The sequence below is a fragment of the Spea bombifrons genome, chromosome 4 (genome assembly GCF_027358695.1).
Source record: "Spea bombifrons isolate aSpeBom1 chromosome 4, aSpeBom1.2.pri, whole genome shotgun sequence".
NCBI lineage: Eukaryota > Metazoa > Chordata > Amphibia > Anura > Pelobatidae > Spea > Spea bombifrons.
In genome coordinates, this window is record NC_071090.1 from 27,520,745 (window position 1) to 27,546,144 (window position 25,400).

The 25,400-nt window shown below is 39.1% G+C and overlaps 1 protein-coding gene and 1 long non-coding RNA gene across 4 annotated transcripts in view; both read right to left on the reverse strand.

Annotated features, from left to right (window-relative positions):
• SEPTIN8 (septin 8) overlaps positions 1 to 25,400 on the reverse strand; it is a 39,531-nt gene that overhangs the window by 6,264 nt on the left and 7,867 nt on the right. Inside the window, exons 2-10 of one of the 3 annotated variants that reach the window (XM_053463332.1) lie at positions 15,358 to 15,472; positions 13,862 to 14,057; positions 10,304 to 10,490; positions 8,493 to 8,654; positions 7,282 to 7,378; positions 6,625 to 6,793; positions 6,031 to 6,163; positions 4,656 to 4,846; positions 3,495 to 3,651 (exon numbers count right to left, since the gene is read on the reverse strand). In XM_053463332.1, the coding sequence (XP_053319307.1) occupies positions 3,639 to 3,651; positions 4,656 to 4,846; positions 6,031 to 6,163; positions 6,625 to 6,793; positions 7,282 to 7,378; positions 8,493 to 8,654; positions 10,304 to 10,490; positions 13,862 to 14,057; positions 15,358 to 15,472 (1,263 nt within the window). In that variant the 3' untranslated portion in view covers positions 3,495 to 3,638. Of the gene's footprint in view, positions 1 to 3,494; positions 3,652 to 4,655; positions 4,847 to 6,030; positions 6,164 to 6,624; positions 6,794 to 7,281; positions 7,379 to 8,492; positions 8,655 to 10,303; positions 10,491 to 13,861; positions 14,058 to 15,357; positions 15,473 to 25,400 lie in introns of those variants that run through there. The other 2 variants (XM_053463331.1, XM_053463330.1) reach the window with 2 other exon arrangements.
• Positions 686 to 1,368, reverse strand: LOC128491141 (uncharacterized). Its single transcript, XR_008354011.1, has 2 exons — positions 1,222 to 1,368; positions 686 to 1,187 (listed from the first exon to the last, which is right to left on the reverse strand). It is a non-coding gene; the product is annotated as an uncharacterized LOC128491141 (long non-coding RNA).

Genomic DNA, 25,400 nt, shown 5'->3' on the forward strand with positions numbered 1-25,400 from the left:
TTACATTAAAAGAAAGTCAGAAGACAATGAAGGCTGTGGTGCCAGTACTTACCAAAGCAATAGAGCAAAAATCTTACGTAGGTATACTGGACTATGCTTAACACAGCAGAATCACTCGTGGGTTTGCCTGTTGCTGGCTCGTGGATTTAATGCAAGCTTTAGATGCGGAGATTTAGCAAACATGTCCTGCTTTAAAAGGGAAAGTCTCACCAACTTTCCAACAGTACATACTAAAATGTGAAGATAAGGCTCTCCTTGCAAAAAGGTCTGTCTGCCTGAACTATGCGTGCAATTCTGATTCCAATAAAATGCTCATCTGTAAACCCAGCAAGCTACAGCAGTTCTCAGGAAGAGATCTGCATTTTATACGTGGGAGCATGCGCAGATATCTTGGGAATCCAGCATTAAAGCTGAAAGCCAGTTATATGGAGGTTCTGCTTCTTGCTAATGATGTTAAGCCACTCTTTCTAATGGGGACATAATACTGTACAGCAACTCTGACCTCGAAGGTCCTAATTCCCCACCAAAATTCAAACACGGCATCAGGGCTGTCAGAAAAGGTAACGGATAGCGCCAACGTTTCGGTTTCTTTTCCACTGCTTCATTATTATAAAAACATTACGGTATTTTCAATGTTGAAAACTTAAATCTGGGCTTCTGGGTTTAGGCTCTCCATGTAACTTGATTTGCCTCATAACAAAACTTTTAATCGAGTACATTATCTATAACAAGGTCACATGCACAATGGTAAACGCCTAATATAAAAACACAAACATGGGATGTAAGTCACAAAAAATTCCTATAGTGCTAATGACAAAAAATTAATATAAAATGCCCTTCAAAATTTTAAATCTAGAAAAACTTAAGAAAAAATGGTTTTGGAACCTCATTAGAAAATACAAAACAGAATATAAAATAAAAGCAGTAAAAAGTTAACTTTGTCACCATAAGAATTTTATGCCCTATAAGAAGAAGAAAAAAACATAACTTAATATTACATTGGAGTGTGAGTTGTGCTCGAAAAGCGACAGGATGCATATTCATTTATTTCCATAGAGAGTACAGCGGCCTGCATTTTCTGAAGGTGCCCACTGACGAGGATAAGCAATAACCAATATTTATAGGGAGCTGCCCCTCTGGCAATCTGTCCACCCAGGTTGCCTGTCTTGGTGGAGGAGGCAGCATACCTGGGCCAAGGTCCTACCTGGACCAAGGTCCTACCTGGGCCAAGGTCCTACCTGGGCCAAGGTCTGGCTCAGCTGCACTTCAACCAGTTTGCCCACATCTACAACATCACTCTCCATAAAATGCCCCACATGCAGTAACAAGACAAGGGGGTTCTGCCCTTTAGCATTCAACCATAAAACAGGATTATTTTGCAACGATATAACAATATCTAAGAATTCTTGCATCTTAATTTGGTTTATCTGGATATAAAAAAAGTACTGATAATAGATATATTCCTCTTAAGTCACACATGTATCTGAACCAAAATATATTTATATAAAAATATGGCAAATTATTAGTCTTCCATTGCATTAAAATTAAAGTATTTTTATTGGGAAAACAGTAAGTCAAAGTTTCAATCCTCGGTTGAGACTTCAGTGCAGAATATTTATATATACATATTTTTGGCCGTTTATTAATAATAAAAAAAAAAAGACAAATAAGCCACAGAATATAGATGTGTGAATTCACAGGAAGGGGCAATAATATGATTTCAAGCTTATTCCTTAATACGTGGATTTGTTAAATTAACATTTATGAATACTTTTTTTAGCCTAACCTTTCTCAATAATCATGGTAAAAATATGTATAAAAAAATCATATCATGATTAAATATTATTTCCTTAATTAAAAAGCAATTAGTAAAATATGTTGAGGCTGCTTTGGACAGGTTAAACATGTAACAACACTTATAAGAGTTTTAAATACACATTGGTATTGCATAGATATTAGGAAGCACCGTCTTTCTATAATTAGCTCCATTCATACAATATACCTGCAGATATTAAAAGAATTGGTTATGCTGTAAACTCTGTAGTATCCGTGTTCTCTTTATGGTTTGGTCCACTCACAATGTTAGGAGAAAAGGGTGGCATGGGGAGAATCCATGCAATTAAATGACATGAACGTGTAAGTCCAATCTTGACATGCAAGTCTGTACGTCTTAACTGGAAAAAAAAAATGAAAATAAAAATAAATTCAAAAAAAAAAAAAAATGTACAAATTAGATAATGTCAACTAATTAAAATAAAACATGAGACAAAAGAAAATATAATATGGCAAATCTGAGTTCCAAAAGAACAAACTTATAAACAAACAGAGTTTTACTTCTTGGGAACAGTAATCATAGCCTACATGATGCACAGGAATTATACCCTCATCCAATGTTTAAGACACCTGTGGTCATGCAGACGTACATAGAACCCATCTCCTTTTCATTGTGGTTCATGTTACTGATTAGAACATTATTAGACAATATGTTACCCTCCAGCTGCCGTTGGCCTGCAGCTCCCATGATGGTCATCAGGTTGGTGGAATATCATGGGAGTTTGACAACAACAACAGATGCAAGGTTGTATTTTATCAGAACCAAAATTATAAAATCAATATAGACGTCAAATAATAAAAATATATGAAATTAATAGATATTAAAGAATCTCAATGCAGTCAAATTACCAAAACGTAAGGTCAAACAATATTAGCTGCGTTATACATTCCTTGAACAGTAGAACTATTAACACAAAAGCTAAAACAAGCGTTACTGTTTTTCAGGATCTTATGCTTAAGAGTCTCACACCTCTCCAGTACTTGTAGGTGGGCTTCCATTAAAATGCTTATTACCTAAACCGTAATTCCAACTCACTAACTTCATTATGCATTATGGAGGGCCAGCCCCAGTCATCTTCTCCTGTGAGAAGAGCTGGCGTAACCATGCATCATGCACATTAAAAGTCTGTAAGTGTTCTGGAAAGTCAGTGTTCTCCTGACCAGCTATTCATTTTGCTTTTCCTAGTCTTTCTTCCTTTTGTCATAACTAGTGAACGATGGACCTTATGGAAAAAACAGACTGGTAGAAATGGTGTGCGCAGAGACAAACGCATGCATTTTCATGTGAAGAAACCTTAGTTCCTTGAAGTGAAAAGCTTCATGCCACATCAATGTACCTAGAGGGGGAATGTACATTAACCCTACAGCGTCAGGAGGCTCCCAAACCTCACACAGAAGGCCGATGGTTACCAAGTACTTGGAGAAGTTTGCAGCCTCAGAGTGAAAATGTAACATTATAAAAGGAGTGAACATGTTATTAAGTTACACAAAAAAGTGTGCCATGCATAAAATCCTATCTGCTAGCAGATTCAATATTGTTCCTTAACCCCCTGAAAACCAGAGCAGGTATGCAGAATGCTGCTTTTGCCCCTCTGGCACTCAGTGGGTTATATACGGGGTTATATACGGGGTTAGGTATATTAGTGATATTTAGTTCCCACTTTTGACACCTGTAGTAGTGTAAAATGTGGATCCCAATGTTGTAGCATCTGAAATTTGTGACTGATACAGCCGATGCCTCTGTTCTGAATTAGCCAAATGCAGTAAATTATTTTGCACGCTCTTCTGCCCATAAACATCGTGGCTTAGAGGAAAATCCTAAGAAAAAACAGTGCGTTATAAAACTAAAAACACAACCGAAACCTCCATTTTCTTTTCATCACCCCCGAGACACTCCAACACACACAATGCTTTTACCGGGCACAGCCACGATTCCTGAAGGAACGGTCGGGTCATGTAGGCTATTCCAGAAGCCATCAAAATATTTCTGCTGGACGTTTTAAGTGCAACGTGACAATATGGCTTTTAAACTACATGAACCCGTCACCTCATCAATGTTTTGTTGAGGTTTGATTTAAAAAGGAAGCATTGCCTTACCTCAGTTGAGTGTCGCACGGATCAAGCCCATCATTACTAATAACTTCACTATTCTTTTTAGATATTCACTTTTTCCACAAAAACTAAATGTATCAGTTCCAAAGGTTGCTTTGCTTTCATTTGGACCAATGGAATTAGGGATATATTGGATAGGCTAAACTGGACAGACTTATGACATTTAACTTTACTACCTAACTTTGGCGCTCTACCAACTGCCTCATGAAGGTGATGGAAACCAACACCACCTAAAGAAGGAACTGAACATTTTAGCATTAAACTACACCAGGGCCACTCTTTAAATAAATCCATTCACAAAACCAGGGCCTTCAGAATTTTAGAAGTATTCTCAGACTGCCATTGGTAACGTTCCCCTGTATGCAGCAGTGCATTACCATCCAAAGGAGGGAGAGCAGGAGAAATGTGCAAAATGTATAGAATGTATATTAATTTTCCATACAATCCTGTATCTGAGGGTGCAATAAAATCTACACCCACCAGTGAAGGCAGCCATTAGCACGGACGTGCTACAATTGCAACCAGATTAACACTATCAAGCCCACTAAGATACGACACCTTTTGGGCTAAACGCAGACAGCCTGCCAACATTCATTAATGGGAACACAATCATTTTAAAATCACCAATAATACCATCTCCATTCCAGACTGTTTGACGTAGACATAGAAAAGGCACGAAGAATCAATGGTATATACACGCGTAGACTTACTTTTTCCTGTCTTTGTCTTTCTTTAGAGGTTGCTGGGAAGTTGCTTGGAATGCTTGAGACTGAAGGGACTCCACCGCAGCTCTCCGCTTATTGAAGGAGTTCATCTCTTCCTCTAGCTCCTTCCTTTTGTCTTCCACCTTCCTAGTCTCTTCTTGATGCATCCTTTTCAGATGGGTAAACTTCTCTTGCAGCTGAAAAAATAAAAGTTCCTGTCTGTTAGAACCATGACAAAAACAGGTTCCCATCTTGCATGTGACTCATAGATTTGAGGATGGCATTTTTTATTTTTTTTTAGGAGGCTTTAACCATCTTAGAAAAGGCCCCCCTGCTCCTTACAAAAAAATGTATTCCAATTTTAAGCATTAAAAAATATAAAATAATTTGAGGGCAAGTTAAATTTAGGTAAATCGTTTTTTCCCCCCTTTTCAGTGAGGCAGATGTTATTCAACATGTATGGAAGCAGCCATATTGGATGACATCACAGATCTTGTGAGACTTGGACGGCGGAAGTAATTTTAGGCAATTCAAAGCAAATTGGGCTGGGACTGAAATTCAATATAACTACTGAATACTCCCAGAGTAAGCTCATACTACAGAGCGAAACGCGTTGCGTGAAGCAAGTTTTGACTTTTTATTATTGCTTTTTATCTTATTGTTACCTGGGATCTATTTAACTCTTAACCTGCTGGAAAGACCTGGAATCTTTTATTTCAAGCTTGAAATGTGAGTGTATTGGAGTTTTCCATCTCAGGATACGATCATACTACTATATATCTATATATAATTGGGTAAAGTTGTATATTAATCATTTTCAAGCGCACTTTTTGTGTTTGATTCTATGGTAAAATATAGCTGTGATGAGGGAAGCACATTGATATTGGTGCTGCTATTATACATTAGAGACGCTGGTATGTCACATTTTTGTTATACGATTACATATAAACCTACCTCATTTACATTACTGTTTCTATAACGTAAATGAACACATTTTAATTTTCTGCCTCAGCCCTAGATATTTGTGATAATAGCTTTACAGAGGAACTTCACAGCCGTAAACAATATGAACTACAAGTGCTGAAACACTACTTCGTCTACTTCTTTCACATGGAAAATGCCGGGAAATGCTTCCTTTTGCAGCTGGTGGATGTCTTGTGTTTTTTAGGGTGTACCACAAAGACCCCAAGAGGAGTTCTGATCATCCTGTTACACACACACACACATATTACATACTACCCTTGGTCATGAAAGGGTTCAAAGGGCAGGTCTACTGAACATTCCATCTCAACCCGAGACTTAAGACCGCATGTGGATCAGGGTGCAGGACTGTTCAGTGAATCCCAATTTATACATAACAGATTAGTTGTGTGGTACTTACCTCTCGCTCCTTTTCTTTCAATTCGGCTTCCGTCTCCTTAACTTTGCTCACAAACATTTGTCGCATTTCTTCCTCTTTCCTCTGCAGGTCACCAAGGAACTCTTTCCTTTTTGCTTCATAAGTTTCCTGAAGGCTGCAATAATAAAGAGTTTTGTTATAAGAGCAAAATTCGTGAATTAACAGGATTAAGTGACCAAGCTGAAATAGAAAAAGGTACACGCTGAGTTCACTAATTTATCAGAACCTTTCAGGAATATCCACAATTGCCTTCCAGATACATGACCATCGGGTTCATTTATTGAATATGTGAACTCAGGACGGTGCGGAAGAAATTCCAGAATTAAGACATATATGAAAGTGAAGCCATTTAGCCATTTTTGCCTATTCACAAACAATAGTTTGTTGCCTATTTAATACACATACACACATCAAACGTCTATTACCATAATGTTACGGGTTATTAGTTAGAGATGTAATGGCTGGCAACCCAAACACTTTTTCAATGCATTTCTTGATTTATTTTTAGGCCCTTTCTTTGCTTTGCTTATTGGGTGAGAAAAAAATAGACCAAATGCCATGGGTCCTGAGAATTACCTGAAGGGCTGGCTATCCGGATCGGTGTCTTTGAATCCCATCTCTTCTAGCTTACACCGTCTGTACAGCTCGTAATGGCGCGTGTGGGTCTGTTCTCTTAGGTCCTCCATGTTGACCCGGATCAGCATTTCTCGCAGCTTAACAAAGTCACAGTGGCTCTCATTTTCAACTGTGAACCAGCGGGTAAAACAAGGCAAAGAGAGACACCTTACTGTATTTTAAATAGAACTATATAATCCTAATTATAAACATATCCAAAAAAAAAAAAGCAACTACCATCATTCTTAATATGCTTTCAATAAAAAAAAAAAATGTATATGAAGCTGAGGATCAGACTGATGCTATAAGTAAACAGGGGTACAGTACAGATTAGAATGGATCACTGTTATTTTTGTAGAATTTATGCACGGAGCGAGCCAAATCACTGTGAAATTATGGTTTATACAAATATTTGTTTGTGAATTCTTTTACATGCATTACTCTGTGCCTTATAGTCCGTGTGACTGTTATGTGTATGTGGGGGCTTTGCTAGACACAAAGCTAGGAACAAAATGCCAAGGGTAATAGGACATCTACATCTGCTAAGCGAGCAAACAAATTAACTATTCACAATATACGTGACAGCATCAAAAACTAATCTTAAGGATGGCCACATACCTTGCACAACTCCCCAAGGATATTGTCTGGCTCTTACTAGTTTATTCCCCACTTTCACCTCTTCTGTACTCCCAACCACAGCAAAGGGAAGATGAGCCTGCAAGAAATAGACTGTTACTGACTACGTGAAAGCAAAAAGTATTAAAAAATAAGAGCCATGAGCTATGATCATACAAAGTAATTGTGAGAATTTTTTAAAATATGTAGAGCAATTATAGTGAACATCAGTTCCTGGTGACTGTTTTATGTAGAGCTTCAATATCCCAATCAGCTACCTACAGTTACATTGGTTTACATTTCTATTTTCATTCTGTGATGAGCCCCTGGAGAAAGATGGAGAAGCCATCTACTATATGAAAAACTCTATTCTATTAATCCAAAACAAATTAACTTCTATCATTGGATATATGTTACTTTTGCATCTGTATGTTGCCTATTGAATAAAACAGCAAGCTTCTATGGGGAAAAAACACACATATACACACACACACACACACACACACACACACACACACACTTTAGCCAATGAAATTTACTGGGGATGTAGTAATCGCAGCTTTTATACAGTTTTTCAGAGAAATACAGTACACGGACAATAGATGGCGCCGTCGTACTCCAACAGATTTAATATCGGCACCATTACCATAGCCACACCGTCCAACTCTCCAATTTTTCACAGGACAGTCCCAATGTTTCCGTGACAAACCTGAATTAAGGCAACAGTTGGGGAAAGGTAGCTGTTTCAGACCCAAAAGTAGCCACTTAACAATACTCAAGTAGGCGCACAGTCCCTTCCTACCCTAGATGGAGATCATACCCAGGATCTTCCAATAGCTGGACTCTAGAGCTACCCCCTCCACCTCCTTATGGGAGACATGAAGGCATGTGATCACGATAAGGGATGGAGCTAGCTGCACATGATGGTTGAGCTAAGACTGAAATGGTGGACAGTGGACTGGAAATTAAAAGCAGTCATGATAAGCCTGTGGAAAGGACCTACCGTCAAGATGTCTTCTAGAAAAAGCTGGTCTAGAGGGTTTAAGAAGGCTTCCAGCCCCTCTCACAAATACAGGCAATACATTTAACGTGTACTAATGTGTGTAACGTTAACACAAACTTTACACAATGCATGCTGGATGCATGTAAATCTCATTGGCACACGCCAGCACGCCACGTTCATGGCCACTGATCAGCGATGATTGCGAACTTACATTCATCACAGAGTTGATTTCTGCCACGGCATCGTCATCGGTCGGGAACTGGTAGATCTGAACACCGTTACTGACCAGCTCGCTCATAATCTTGATTTTGAACTTGTGCAGCTCACTCTTGGAGACGGTGTCAGCCTTGGCTATAATCGGAATGATATTAACCTTTAAAAAAAAAGAAAAGAATTAGACACGGGTCAGGTTATCACAAAAATATGACATGAAAACACAGAATTCAAATCCATGTACATGCATTTGGAAATAGAGAATTACACTGTATGCTGCTGTTTAATATCTTCTATTAAAGAGGCCTTTCTCGGTCATGAGAAGTCTATCAGGGTTTACAAGCTGGAAGGCCATCAGTTTAAATCAGAATCTAAAGGAGGCTTACCGGGAAGGAGAAAGGAGCAAAACCCCTTGAATATATGTATTCGCTATGTGGCGCTATATACCGGTAAATAAAAGATAATAATAATAATAATAATAATACAGTATAAAAGTTTCAAATGCTTATTTGTATTTTTTCCCATTAATTGCTATGGTGCCATGGCTACTTTTTAAAAAAAAAAAGCACTTTACACATGTAAAGCCTATAGAATATATTATGGCAAATAAGACCCATTTTACACAAATAATTGCGTCCCTTTAAATATAAAACCACTAAGTATCCGATGTTTTAAGAAGGGAGCCAGCGACAGAATCAAACAATTACACACTCTAGCTGTTTGTAAACCGAGACACAACAATCTTATGTCCCGGGTCCAAGCAAAATAAAAGGATCAGTGCGCAAACCGTGGCTTAGTCACATAGACAGATGCGGGCAGACATTGTATTTAACTAGGAAGATGAGCCCCGCAAGTGGGTTAAATAAGGACAGGGAACGATACAGCTCATTAGCAAGCGAATGCCAGGGGAAGACGTTTCGGATAGGAGAAGAGCGCCAACAGACTGTAAATTAGCCTCATACAAAACGCATATTAACCGCTTGGCACTGGCCGGCACGCCAGCCGAGAGAGGTGAAGGCTTCGCAGGGTTACTTCAGTGCAACGAGCACTTAGTCCCAGACTAACATACAGGGAGCGTCAGCCATGTTCTAATGCCATGGAATTAAATGGGCTGTCGCAAGAAACAAAAGGCAAACTTCTGCCTACTCAGGCAAAGTATTACGCTCCCTCCTACTCCAGGAGCCCATGCTAAAGGGCTTTCGCATTTTTTGTGTTTTAGCACAACGGGATCAAAGAGTGATTTAAACACTAGTCTGTAGCAGTGGTCGGCCCAGACCCATAAAACGTTAGGTGTTTGAAAGCCAATCTGATCTTAAAAGGCAGACTGGTACTCATTTAAGAAGAATTTTAAAATAATCTAAGTGAAGAAATGCCTTTTAAATCTATCAGATGCTTTATTTTGTTTTTTATATACAAGTATATTTCAGCATTGCGGGTATCGAGTGTGTATCTGGGGAACTGTAGAGGATGAAGAGCTCCTGGCTAATGCAATGCATTAGACTGTGGTGAATCTCTTGGGGGGGCTCTCTCTAGTTGTCCAGGTGGGAGCAGACACCTTTCTTTCTCACCAGCTCCCACAAGACCTTACAGGAATCTTCTTATGTGCATTTTAAATCGAGTTCATTAACGAGAACATTCCATGGATTTAGAGAAGCGGGAGAAGCTGCTGATCCAGACGGATCAGCTTTATCATGTGAGCCTGTTAAGTCAGTACCTAAAACGTGGGACACGATCACATTGTGGTTCTCTTTACTTCTCCCAGCATTGTACAAATAACAAAGAGTGTAAGGCCTGGTAGGGAGTAGATACCTTGCTATCCAGCTTCTTCATGGTGACCAGGTCCAGGGATTTCAGAGAGTGGCCCGTGGGGGTAATGAAGTACAGGCACACATGTATCCTGGAGTCATGATAGTTGAAAAGCGATCGTCTGATTTTCAGCTCTTCTTGGAGATAATTTTCAAACTGAGTATCAATGTAATCAACGACTGACCTGTAACTGCACAAAGACACCATGTAAAGCTGTGTTTACCATATCGCTAGAATTACTTTTACAACTTTGTTTATTCAATCACTAATGTATTCTCTGTTAGGAGGAGTAATGGCTCAAGGAGATGAAAAGCAGAAAATGACATTCATTGTAGAACAGAAAGCCACTTATCTGACATTGGTGGCCTGATACGAGAGACAAAGCCAATATAGGTAATTAAAAAATAGTCATTTCTTATACCGAAGTGCATTTCTCTATTGAAGGAATCTAAACAGAACAATGTATTGGACAGCAAGTTTTAACCTTTTTTTTTTTTTTTTTTTTGGAGTGAACTGTTTTACCTAGAATGTACCAGCTACTTGTGAATATAGAAAGTTGCTTAGCCAGTATATACGGTATATAGCAAATAAGTGCAGATAAGCATAAAAAAGCAGCGTTTTTATTCACAGGCAATCATACGTAACACGTGCTGAACTGCGGGTACTTTTAATGACTTTGAAGGACCTAGGTGGTCCACAGATAACTGATAAGAGCATCATGGGATCCAGAGAGGGACCTGTTTTTATCCCTCAATTTAAAGTCTAGAGGAGTCTTCCAAGCAGATGCAGCAGGATAGGCACTTTGGAAATGTTCGGAGTTAACAGAGTGGGTTAGGCTTGCCGGGGCTACACAAAGCTACTTTTTATTGCAAGCGAGAGATATCGAGTAGGAGGCTCCCACCAGAGGCGTTTGTAAGGGCAAGAGCAGCAACGGGCACGGCACGCGTCACATTGTTACGCCAAACCCGGGCAGAGACAAAAAAGAAAAAATATATCAGTAGCGGCCATTATGGCCAGCAAATAAAAGAAAATAATCATGAAAGGACACTACGGAGGCTGGGTTTGGAGGCCCACGCGGTACTCGTACAATTCAGTCAAGTAAGCTTGATTCCTGAAAACAAAGAGTTAAAAAGTTGGACACGCCAGAAATAAAAAAAAGTCTGGTATTTCAAACATGTGTGTGTGTGATAGTTTATGGGAAAAGCCAAGTTCTCCATGTTTGCTCTGAAGAGTTTACAGTATATCCCCCGGCAACTACATATTTCACTTGACAGAAGAACTACGTTCACGTAGGAATGACAAGTTACTAATAGAAGAATTAAAACCCACAGACACCTCATAGCACTGCCAAGACTTACTGGAAAGCACATGATATGTGTATTTGCGGGTGATTTATTTCTCTCTCGTAAAGACGGGCTGTTACCTTCCAGACACATCACAAGATTTCTGGTAAAGTCTCCTCGCAACGCAGAACAGGGCAATCACTTTAATTACCTTAATGATAGGTTGTGTCTGAAAATAATTCAGGGTTGTCTATGCTTCTCTCACCTAGTTTGGTTATAGTGTCTGTGTTATCTGCAGCTGTCCAACCATCACCCAACCTGTGATTCAATGCTGACTAACGGGTAGAGTTCAAAAACATCAACAAGTGAAAAAAAAAATCTGGTTGAGGTTGTCCGACTTGTTTGTTGTAACAAAACGGGTAGCTTACGAGTAAAAGGTAGTCAAGAGATAAGAGACTTTATTTTAGGGGAGATTTTAGGTCTACCTGATTGAGAAAACCTGTAATGTTTAAAGCACTCTCCTCCGAAACCTACCAATTACTTTACATCAGCAGACCTGCTGGTGTAATGTAATGCCCTCTATGCTGGCCCTTTTCGGCCCTATTGCTATGCCAACATAAGAGTTTATTCGCAAAACACTGACAGACCTTAGAGATCTCAGCCTCTCATGGGGGGAACAGCTACTTGAGAATCTGATGGATGAGTGAGAAAACAGGTGGCCCTCCAGTTATCATAATGGAGACTTGAGCCGTGACAACTTACAAGAAGCTCCCCATTCACAGAGCAATCATGAGTTTCCAACATAAGCTAAACTCAAGGTTTAGTGAATCTGACCGAACATTACTCCTAAAGGGACACTCTAGTCATTATATGTATGTGAAATATTTAATCTTTCTTGGAGTCTCGTTTGCAAAAGGCATGCGAGGATTGTGAAGAATGCCCCATATGCCTCTGACCGCAGGCATCTTCATTCGCATGATATACTTGCCATCAGGCAGCTGCAGACGATGTCCTGCGCAGAAAGCAACGTTTGCTTTTCTTTGACTAATTGGCTGCTTCTAGCAGCCAATCAGTGACAAGAATCATCAGATCAGGGAAGAGGATCCAACTTCAATATGCATTCAAAATACCCTAGTGGAATTGGGAGTAAAGTGCCCCAGATCCATAATGTAATTAACACCAGTAGCAGTTATTTTTAAGATCTTTTTAGGGCATGTAAATTGGGAACCAATGGTAACTCATTTTCCTTAAAGTTCCACACATGCTTCATTAAAATGTTAATCTCACACAATTCGTGATAGATCAGCAAACGCTGCTTTCTAAAACACGTGCCCTGACAGTCAGATGATCTTCAATACTAGATTTCCATATAATTGGTAACGGTCAAACCTATCTCTTTAATTTATATCCCACTCATGACCCCGCATGTATATACTTCACATCTGAGCCAATATAAAGCACGTAGTCTATTGAGATTTGCATGAAATACTATCATATTAGAGGCATTTTAGGACTTGCTAGAGAATACTATGTTCTTGCAAGTTTGCAAGAAAATACACAGCACTAAGGAATTGAAATATTCCAAATATCTACTAAAAACATCATTAAAACTGCAAGCCTATCTGTATGTATGAAGTGTTGTAGGTAACACATAATACACCCCCTATAAAAATCACCTAGCCAAATAGCTATTAATTGACAGGCGTTTACAGAAATTGGAATTCAACACTTAGGTAAACAACTTGGCAAGCAAGCTAGCTCGCCAAAACGCTTGCATGGAGTGCTGCTCTCCTTATAACTGAACCATTGCGGCTTCTTACATACTTATTAAAATAATATTGTAAAATAAAGTTCCTACATGCGTGTTCATTCTTTGGTTTTGTTGCAAAAATCACACTAGTTAAATCTATTTTTGGAACAAACTTTACACATTGATATACTTTAGCTGAAAACATGGCGGGTTAAACACTAACATCCAGGACCACGAAATACCGGTATTTATTTTAAATATTTTGTCTTGACTGATCCCCCGCAGGCAAACATGTACATTTTGTTTCTGAAATGGTTATACATTTTTTAAACACCGTTCTGGCCATATTTACAAAAGAGAAAATTCTGGTGTAAAGAGCTCAACGCGGAATAATCAGCAGGAACATTTCACTCGTTTTCATTGGCAATTGTACCAAACTTAGAACTGCTGTATAAACATGGCTGCTCGTCAAAACCTGTCTGAAGGAACATTCACATGGAATCAAAGAAAACAAATCCTGATGCTTGCCTGTCATCTTTGTTGATTTGGTCTCCAAATCCTACAGTATCGACTATGGTTAGCTTTAGGTGCACGTTGCTTTCTTGAAGTTCGTATGTACGCGGTCTCAGACGAACGCCATTTTCATAGTGGCTAGCTTCTTCGGTCTCAAATGTGGTGTTAAAGAGCGTGTTCATAAGCGTGGACTTCCCAATACCCGTTTCCCCTACAATGGAAACCAAGTTTGTGAGTATACAATAGAAACAGACAAATAAGCTTACATTTCTAAAACCGTCTTATATTACTATTACTGTACTAGAACATATGCTAAAGCCCTTCATGGTCATCAAGCATTGATCTGGACACAAGACTTAGTTAATAACAGTCTTCGTTCTTTCCAAAGCGTAATTTGTATAGTTCCATCTCATAATAACCACGGCAGGTGTTCTCCTGGGCCAGGTCCACAGCCTGCACTTAATGAACTTCTAGCATTTGAAATGAAAATACCCACAAGGAAAAGTCAAGATATGAGCTGGTTTTCTTTCCATCAAATTATGTTGCACAACATTTCAGAAGCGATATCATGCAGCACGAGCCAAATAGGCTTGAGAACCCCTCCGGGAGAAATGGCAGAAAACCTTAACAGTGACTCACGCTAAAGACTTGGGGCCATATTTACGCATCTAACCACAGAATTTGACAGAATACCTGAGGTCTACTAAAAAACTTCACTCAATGCCTACCCTATAGTACAGCAGGTACTGTATACCGACAATTATTGCCCCTTCTCTCAACTGCCTTGCATCCTTTAATTTTTTTATGTATTAAAAATACTTGCAATATCACTAGAACAACTTTCCAACTTGCATGTGCGGATATAGAGCCCCAGTGGGATAAATGAAGGACAATTTGAATAAGGATTAGTTTACTGGGGAGTCCGCACATAAAAGGGTGAGCGGGGATCATAGTAACAAGAAGGCATCTCATTTGATACTGAACATGTATGACATCACTACTTTAAGGGGAAGCTTCAGCCATCATACACACTTTAATGCATTAGACAGCTGTGTGGTCCCTTTAAATTTTCATATAGCCCTCTTCCCAATGCATTCTGCAGAATCCGCCATATGCATTTGCTTCTCCCCATCTGCCAGCTATTCTCCGCACAGGAGATCCATTCAAACCCCTGTTTGTGAGTTACGGGGTGGGGGGTTACTTTCATACAGATGATCTGATGTATTGGAAAGAGAAAGGGTTTTAAAAAACTTTCTGAAGTCATGCCCTGATGCCAAAAAGGTCCTGAAATCAGTCCCCGTTTAAAGTAAAGAATCATTACCATTTCAAAGCCAGAAAGCAGCGGGGAAAATTTCTTTGCAAACAAACCACAGTTTTACAATTAAAACTAGATACGTTAAAAATGACCAGCGAGACGCGTGTACTTTGAATATGTAAAACACTGAAATCACTGGAGATGCAGATCAGCCGTAACCAAAATGCTGGGAGAGGAAAAAAACCCAAAAACTTACCCACGCACAGGATGTTAAAGCAGAAGCCCTGGGTGACAGATTTACTAACAAGCTGATCAGGAAGGCTGTCGAACCCCACATGTCCGCCCAGCGCGAGGCTGCGTTTCTCTTCATTCTGTCGAAGGACATGGAAGAAAAGTAATGGAGGGAGGGGGAGAAAAAAAAAAACAGCAATTAGGAACGAAGAAAATAAAAAGGAAAAACACAAGAGCAGCAGCGCACAAGCACAGTTACCATATTCCTGAGACACCCGAGCACGTACTGCCTGCTATATCCTCACAGAGCCTCGGCACAAGTACTCGCTGTGTTGATCTGCTGCATTCCAGACATACTGGTAATTACAGAAGAGACATCAGCAGGAAAAATCTCATCTCACGGAGAATCTTAAAGGGACAGCATGCGCCGCTCACAAGACGGACACTTATGTATTAGACATTTTCCAACTCCTATAATTCATTCCACACAACAAAATATTTAATCTATAAATGGCGATCAAAGAATAGACTCAATAATATGCTACATACTATAAAATACTTAAAATTGCTACGCGTGCTTCCCGGCGAGGACAATACGTGATATGTTTTTGTAAAATTAATCTTTGAAGCAAACCGTATCAGGGGAATGGAGTCACACATCCGAAAAACTCAAGAGATGAGACTCCGGAATCATCTTCTACGTTAACATTCACCTAACAAGTCCTTTAAAATGTCAAAAGCAATTAATAAGTTGCAGGTTCCTGTGAAGGACAGGCCCCGTAAATTATAAACAAACATGGTATAATATGTAGGATTTAATGTTTATATACTGACAGAACAGTGGCCAGAACAGAACAGTGGTGGTTTTTGGAATTACAATGTGTTTGTATTTGAATAAGTCATGTGTTTTTAATATGTCGGGGGGGGGGGGGGGGCTACAAATAAAGGTACAAAAGGTACACATCCAACTACTTCCGGCGTGTGCGCTTCTGAAACACTTCCTCCTTCTGGCTGGGTTCAGGACTGAACTCTGTGGTGCTTCTTTTACGCCGAACTTTAAATTAGTTTAAAATTGTCATCAACAATTCTGGTTGATGGCCCCTTTCAAACTTAATGTGGCTTTCTGTAGGTATTTAGATTACTCAATATGCTTGTTCTTTAAGAACAAAGACAAAGTAGATTTAGACTTTCTACCACTGGAATGATTTGGTCTCCACCTCCACTACCCTTTGACTGAAACACACACACACACGTGTTACACATTTATAAATATAAAGGCATGAAAGGCGAAGGGGTGTTTGGAACCCAGCGTCGCCCCCTTTTTAGTAGAATCTTTAGGATCATACTGCTCCACTCCAAATATCGGTAAGAGGTACAGAGTACTTTCACGATCCTAGTTCATATTTAAATCACTGTTAAAAAAGCTGCATACAGTTTGCCAAAAGACACGAAAAGATTCATCACCTGGAAATGTTCCATTTTAGATCGACACGGCCGTCAACATAGAGAGATTATACCGACGTTTACATTGAAATCAGCAATCTCATCTGTTACTTCGGCATTATCCTGGATGAGGATTTGTGAATTGTCTAAAAATTCAGCTCATCGCTATGGGGTATTTTCTTTCTTATACAACTTGCTAAAAAAAATACTGTTAACTCTTTAAGAAAATGCAACAGAGTAATCGTGTGTGTGATGCAATCCGAACGATTGTGTGCTTGAAATAGAAGCATGTGAATGTTCATACTGGTTCATTAGTGCATTGAGCCATGGCTTCATTCCTTAGGGATTCACATCAACGGATATTCTGTTTTCTGTGACTTTTCTCCCTGAATCAGGTTCCCTCTAGATCAGCAGTCCATTAGCTACAACGCCTACTATGAACATTATAGGGACCCCCTGCCCAGGATTGACCCAATGACAATTCACTGCAGCAGAATATATATATATATAATAAGCAGTGTCAGCAAAAGAACAAAAATGTAACCCCTTCATGACTTATTACATACCGGGACATCCAGATCTGAAGTACCTGCGATGCACCTGATAAGTCAATGCGATCGCAGGGGCACCATTGTTTTTGACCTCTCCATGACCCGAGCAGTCAGTCTACCGCTAACTCCTCACATACACATATGTATGTATGTATATATATATATATATATATATATATATATATATATATATATATATATATATATATATATATATATATATATATATATATATATATATATATATATATATATATATATATATATATATGTACACTCAGAGAAAGTGTGAAATTATACATTTCACAAATAAAACCATACTAGGTCAAGCCAATTTGAAGATTCCACAGATTTCCCCATCACACTTGAACAGTATACAAGGCGACTATAATGAAACTATCATACAACAAAGAAACAAAATAGGAGCTAAGGAGATCAATGTTATTGAACCAATTAAATAAAACACAATAAGAATCATCTGTAGAACTTGGCCACGTTTTCCACGTGGAAAATACAATGGCACACTTCAATGGCGCAAAGGGATGTCTAGAAACCAGACATGCATCGCTGCCCTAAGGCAGCGAAATCTTCAGGCGGACACAAACATTAGAAGCGTTTGCACAAGCTGCGATAATCTTCCAGGGAACAGACCGGGCTTCCATGAACCTGCGTGCAGACATTCAGCGAAGCTCATCTGAAACGTGGAAGTAAAGAATTTGCCTACATGTCCCAGGGAGCACGGGAAGCAGTGCTATTGGCAAGATCCAAGTAAGCAATATGCAGGGCGGGAATGGTTGCCAATCCCATTTGCTCCGACTCAGGGCACCATTCACAGTCAATCAAGGTCATCAGCGTCAAAACTAACCACATCTGCAATGCCAACATACATGAGCTGCAATAGTTATTTATTAAAAGAAAAAAAAAAAAAACATTCCTGGAGACCATTCAAGTTAAGTACAAAATGTAAACGCTTAGGAAAGGGGGGGGGATTGGATTTGAATACCTTTAAGAAATTAAGAATTAATTTTTTTTTAATTTTAAAATAGGAAAGAAAACAAAATTAGAAAAAAAAAGACAAAAAAATGACTTCATTAAATCAATAGAACACGAAAGAACATCCTGTATTATGTATAAACACAATAGAAGACACCACCTGACTTTTTGAGGTATGTTAATAGATTTCACAATCAGCAGACTCATATTTTATTATGTATTTGGGGCAGTTATGGGTTCTAAGTCACATCTCGCTTCTAATTTCTCTTCTTAGCTTAAAGGAACATTCATTACTATTTTCTTATAGTCACTCCCAGTCATTTTCTTAAATGTCACTCCCAGCCATCATTCATGATCATCCAGTCCCTCCACCCCAAGTGATCCTCGACACACAAGCCTGCATGACTGGTTTCCACTGAACCAAGCCACCGGGCTGGAATGCATGGAGAGACTGCCAGCACCAGTGCGCATGCACAGATGACTGACCACAGCCACGCAGGATTGGCAGCTTCTGTGGAAGCAGATTAAGGGGGGAAAAGGGGCGTGATTGCCCTTTAAGAAAAGAAAAAAAAGATTTAAACGGCAAGCACGCCTGTTTTTTCCCCCGCAGTAGTTTGTTAAGATATAAAAGCACTAGGATAAAATTTGCATGCAGAAACTGTAGACATCTTATATGTTATAATGCAACATCTTATATGGCATTTATATTAGATCTACTACATGCAATAAAATGAGCAATGTTTTCTTGGATCAAAAAGTAAAAAAAGAATGTGAAAACCCAGAATGTGAAAACATATACACGTTCTTTCTGCTCCCAAACTTAACATTTTAATATGTTTAAAAAATACATATATATCATATAACTTCTCTGATCTAAAACCAAAGAAATGAAGCTGTTGTGCTGTACCTATGTGATAACGAACACCTAGCTCATCTGCGACATAATCCAGCCAGTCTCAGAGTATTTCACTGTTAACCATTTAAGGACGTTGGCCATTTTGCACTTAAGCCATTTGAGCGTTTTTGCCATTTCTTGGTCCAACCGCAAACCTCAGCCTTCTGTGCCCACACAAATTATATATTGTGCTGCTTTTACATGACAAGTAAGGCTTTCTATTAATACATGCAACACAAAATACTTTGTAAGAATAAGATTGGTTGAAGAAAGAAAAAAAAAAAAAAAGATTCTAATGCCAATGTGTTGTGGGTGTTCCCCTGGTGATGTCACGATGACCTCACTTGCGAGTCTAAAGGGCTGAATTGTACCTGTATTAGCATGTTGGATCTAACTAATTAAATGAGTTTAGTAGGTTAACTCGTTGAAATATTCTTACATATTCTAGAAAAGGAACAGCAGCATTTTTGTATGATTAACATGTCGGGGGTCGCTGGATTCACTAATAAACTCCAAAGGGGAGCCACAAGGGGGAAAGTCATTGTCATTTCCTCCCTTATTTTTTTATTGTTGTATATTATAAACTTTAAAAAAAAACATATTTGAAAGAAAGTCATTGTCCTTTTATCTAAGCCATAAATATAACTATTATTGCATAGTTAATGACAAGCAGACTCTAAGATTAGTGCACAGGAACCACTAAGATCTGGGAGTCTGTCTTCCATATGTCATTCCCACTGTGTTTTAACACCAGGTATCTTAAAATAAAAACAATGGAAAAGCTAGAACACTTTAATCACTTTACCCAGCAAAGGCAAGCTTCAGCAGTGGTTTTATGGCTGCAGTTCATAACAGCTGCCATTAGAGGGCGAACTCTCAGGAAACACATTATCTTTTATTTACATAGCGCCGACGATTTACGCAATGCTTCTGACAGTACTAACATTCAAAGGATATGACAAAACTAGAACTGGCCGACTAACATAAACCGATACATCTCTTCTGGACCACAGGAAACACAGATTCTCCTCCCCCGCATTTGTTTCTTACTAAAAGGTGCAGCACAAACGAGGCTGAAAGAAAGGTTTGAGGCATTTTACACAAGCGTTTTGTGTGCCGGGAGAAGCGGCAGGCAATCCGAATAACGGCATCTCCATAGAATGGAACAAACCTTGAACCTTTATAGCTAAACCATAGCTTCTACTCATCCGACTCCATACTAAACAGAGTTGGAGTTGACATTCTATTTCTCCAAAGCTGAGAATGACAGGAGCTACTTTTGCTCACAGGATTACACTGAGAGCCAGACTATACTCGTACAATCACAGCCATGAAGCCAGCTACTAGCTTCTTTAAACAAAAGAAGCCGACAATAGCAGGGCATTAACGGATACATACATATTTCCTCCCAGTTGAGCGTAACTATTGGACTGCTGGTTAACGCAACAAATTCCACATTCCACTGATTAGGAACACAGTTTCCACAGCATGATCTGGTGTGTGATGTCACGCTGCATGCTGGCTCAAAGCTGGGCTATTCTTTTTCTGACAAAAGACCGAACTGCTGACAACATGGGATCATAAGAACAATAGGACTACCTTATCAGTTGACAAAGTATCTGCTCTAAAAATACCCCGCACCGTTCACCTTCTCGAAAAGAGCGATATAAATCTTGTGACGTCACAGCCTTCTCGCCAAAGACAGGGAATATCCTCGAGAAGTATCCATTGTGTTCCCCAGCGATACCCATTCTGTTTATTTTCAGGAAATGTCAATAATAATAGCCATATGTTGTAACGATCGGAGGTTATCGCGAGATTCAAAGTGTCCACAAGCACTCCATAAAGCCCCCGTTACATCCCGTTGCAGAGATGCGACTTTTTTTTGTATCCAATCCTAGTTGCAAAACATCCAAGAATAGATGTGAACAAATAACAATAAACAAAACCAACGTTAACCCTTTATACATATCTGTTAAAATGAACAGTGTTTAAATACTGCTGCCCTATTACTACGTTTATTGGCTAACTGAAGTATAATAGATTGCAAGCTTTTGAGTCTGGGTTTTATATATCCTTGAAGAAGAGACTTAGATAGTCTTGAAAGAGGCCAATCTACTATAGTTAGCTAATTAAGGGTATTTTTATCAAGTATGCTCCTTTTTACTTTTGACAGCTAACATGGCACAACTCTATACCGTTACTACCATCAGCCTCAACAGGGAAGTAGTCAAACAGACCCCCCCCCTCAGAACAGCATCTTACCATCTTCCTGAGTGAGCATCATAGGACTGGTAGTTGCAGGAGGGACGCAGCCGCCCAGCCCTGCTCTATAACCAGTTCCCAGGGCGTTCACAGAAAACATTTTTTTTTACTACACAGAGAGTTTGAGTGAAAAAATAATCATGTCTGGCATGTTAGCCTGTGTAGCAGGGAATGTGCTATAGGTTAGAGTTGCCAGGAGGTCCAATCCCATACCTTTTAGCCAGTGTGAATAAAGGTATAGTTGAAGATGGGCCTCACAGAGATGTTTTAAGTGATTTTGGGGTACAATATACTAAAGGGACAGTAGACGGGAGAGTTTACAGGTGAACTGTGGTTTCAACTCCTTGACTCCACTACGCTTTTCAGAAGGAAACCCCAGCGATCTTATGCTGCATCACCCATCGCGGCCCTTCTAGATAGAGAAACCTGCCAGTGTTTGTCCTTCATAGTGAAGTGAAGTGGCATAATGTTTATGCTTCTTCACCGATTTGTGACCTCTCGTTTCTATCAGACAAATAAACAGAAACACTTAGTTTCTTAGAAACTTCTTTGTTTCTGTTCCTGGCATTAACTTTACATGACCAGTATAACATAATTACACGTTGGCTGTACAAGCAACCAATCACTACAGAACACAGACCACCTAAAACTCAAAATACACACATACCACCACGCCATGTAGAGTTACTACACCAGCAAAACAGACATTTCTCTTTCATTTAGAGGGAGGGATGTAAAATATTTTATTTAAAAAGAAAATAAACACTTAATACCGCTTCGGAAACAGAGTTAAGGGCTGTGGTATTATGGGAGGTTATGGGAATAAACTTAAGGAATGAGAATGCTGTTATCCCAGCTGGGAAGCTTCTAGTCCTGACCCAGGTCAACAATGGGACGGGAAGACGGAGGCCAAAATTCACTGAGAAAAAAACATACAGAGATTTAGAGTTAAAATTAACAGCATAGCATGGGCATGATGCCAAAATTTCTGTAGACCTCATTAAAATTTTGCCCCTATGCAAAAGTTAGAGGTGAACATGTAAGGGGATTTTTGAGTAAAACCTAATAAAGCTTCTGTTAAAAAAAAAAATACCCATTACGGCATAGGGTTACCATGGTACAATTACTTAAAATGAGCCCCATTATAATAAGAAAAATGGATGCAGTGTCTTGGTCCAAAAGAAGTCTTTAGATGAAGATGACAATTTGTTAGGCAAAAAAGATGTTGAGACACGTGAGCTTTTGGGTCTTCAGGAATCCCTTTATGTCTTTGTTGGCTGAATAGAGGGTGTCACATTTAACCAAACAGTTACATAGGCTGAAAAAAGACATGCGTCCATCAGCCTTTCTCACATCTGTTAACTGCAGTTGATCCAAAAGAAGGCAAAAAAAACAGTTTGTGGCTCTTTCCAATTTTGCAACAATGTACCGGAAAAAAATCCTTCTTGACCCCAGAATAGCAGTCAGATCTCTCCTTGGATCAAGAAGCAGTTTCCCCATAATTTAAAAATGATAGCCCTAAATATTATGTTTTTTGCAAGCATTCATCCAGTTGTTGTTCAAACGTCTCTACAGACTCTGATAAAACTACCTCTGCGGGCAGAGAATTCCACATCCTTATTGTCCTAACTGTAAAAAACCCTTTCCTCTGCCTTAGACTAAATCTCCTTTCTTCCAGTCTAAATGCGTGACCTCGTGTCGTATGCATAGTCCTGTTTATGGTTTGTATTGGCCCCGAATATAGTTATATATATATATTTTGTTGTGCACACTTTGACTTGAAGCTACATGGATTGTCCCATAACTAAAACAGACAAAACAGTGACCAAAGGATCAGGGGACGCGGTCAAAACACAAGGATTAAATACTGATCCAGAGGCCCAATAATGTTTTATTTCTGGAGCCTCTGGGGTGAGTTCCCTGTAATGAATATTAAAGTATTATTTTTAATCCATAAGAATCTCCCATGACAAAAAAAAAAACCCCTTTCCTCAGACTTCTATATGGGACATCATTCCTTTTCTGAAGAACTCTTTCCTTTTAAGGAAATGTAGGAAAAACATACCTTTTAATACATCACAAAAAAGGGTTGCATTTCTTCACTCACTGAATACTTCCCCCCCCCAGATATGTTTTTATCATATTACATTTTCCAGTAAGATCCAACAAAAAGATGTCAAAACCCCACGGCGCAGCCATGAGATCAAAGTAGACGGCGAGAGACTAAATCCATCACACATTTCAGAATCTCAAGAATTTGCACAGGAAATGGGTCCTTGTTATTGCGAGTCCAGCCCTCCAATCGCCATAAGCCCCCTAGTCACATTCTAAAACGATATTAAAGAAATAATCAAAACGTCAGTCAAGGAGACATGCAATTTGAGCCTCAGGCCTCCAAAAGAGAACAAATAAAGTAAAACAGACAGCTCCTGGATCCCCCATTTATCTCCGTTCTAGACAGGCTGCGTATTTCTCGGACGCTCAAAATACCTGCCAGGAAGTTAAATTACCATTTAGCCAAATCATTTCAAAATACCCATTCTATGAGAAGCTCTGGCACCTCACATTCCAGCATACGCTGTGTTTATCTGAATAGATTCTATATGTAATCAAAAATTTGAGATTTTTATGTCATTCTGTTTCCCAGTTCTGATTAACCTATTTATAGGACTCCGTGGTGGTGATGCGGAAAAATACCAGTGCCATTTGTGAGTGTGAAGACAAGCCTCAGAAAGATATCCAGAGAGGGGGAGGGAGTCGGGGAACCTTACACACTACAGTAAACGTGAAACGATTCAAAAGAACATTTAAAAAAAAAACCCGGCCAGCTAGTCTTTTTTTTTTATTTATTTTTTTTTTTAAGCTCATTGTATGGCAATTGGCAATTGGGTGATCCAGAACACTCTGGAGGGCTTCCCTTTGTTTTTATTTTTTTTGTTGATTAGATCATTAATGGGTATTTAAGAGGGTACAGGATAATGATCCTATGTTCTGGGGATACCACCTATGGGCTAACTAGGTCAACGTGAGAGCGGGACAGCGTTGTAGCCTCCACAACCTTCATGAAACAGATGTCGTTCCTGGATAAGAAGCAGCTTTCACGTTCAACCTAAGCACATTAGTCAGGTTGATGGAGCCTGGCAAGAAAACACAAGGGTATCAGAGCAAGATACTCTACATACAGAGGGACAGACTCTTATTTTTAACCATTATTACCACTCTAGCAAGAGAGTTCTGCGTTATGTAGATAATAGGAAAATTATTGAAATATATTTAGAAAAACACAACTGTAGACATTACTGTGAAATATTATGTTTTCATGAGGTCCACAAAAAGCATTATTTTTAAAACCTTTATTCAAACTCCTGCTACAGTAAAGCATGAGAAACAGAATTACATATAGATTGCGTCATTCTAGAATAAAAATATTTGGATGAAGGAATGTGGGACGGATTACAAAGTCTGTGCTGGCTAACAGGGTCTCGGGGTTTAAACTTTCCCGGACTGGTTTGGCAAACACTCATGTCTATTATTATTATTATTATCTTTTATTTATATAGCGCGTCTTACAATACATATATTCAAGGGGTATGACGACTAGAATTGACAGACTAAGACAAACCGATACATTAGGTGGAGAGAGCCCTGCTCGCAAGCTTAGTATTTAGCAGCATTTCTATCCATACACCTAGCTAGGATTGTCAGCGTAGTAAATATCACGATGCCTTTCAGGCCAAACAAGTTTCTCATTTACAGAATGTTGTAAGTCTTGTTACGAGGTCTCGTACATACATAGATATAGGTGAAGGGAAATCATCAACACGTCACGAGGTGGAAGAGATGATTGTGTTAGGAGGCAACAAAAGGCTACCGGCAACTTTGTTACTACAATGAGATATTTTTTAAACTTGATCGCCAAGT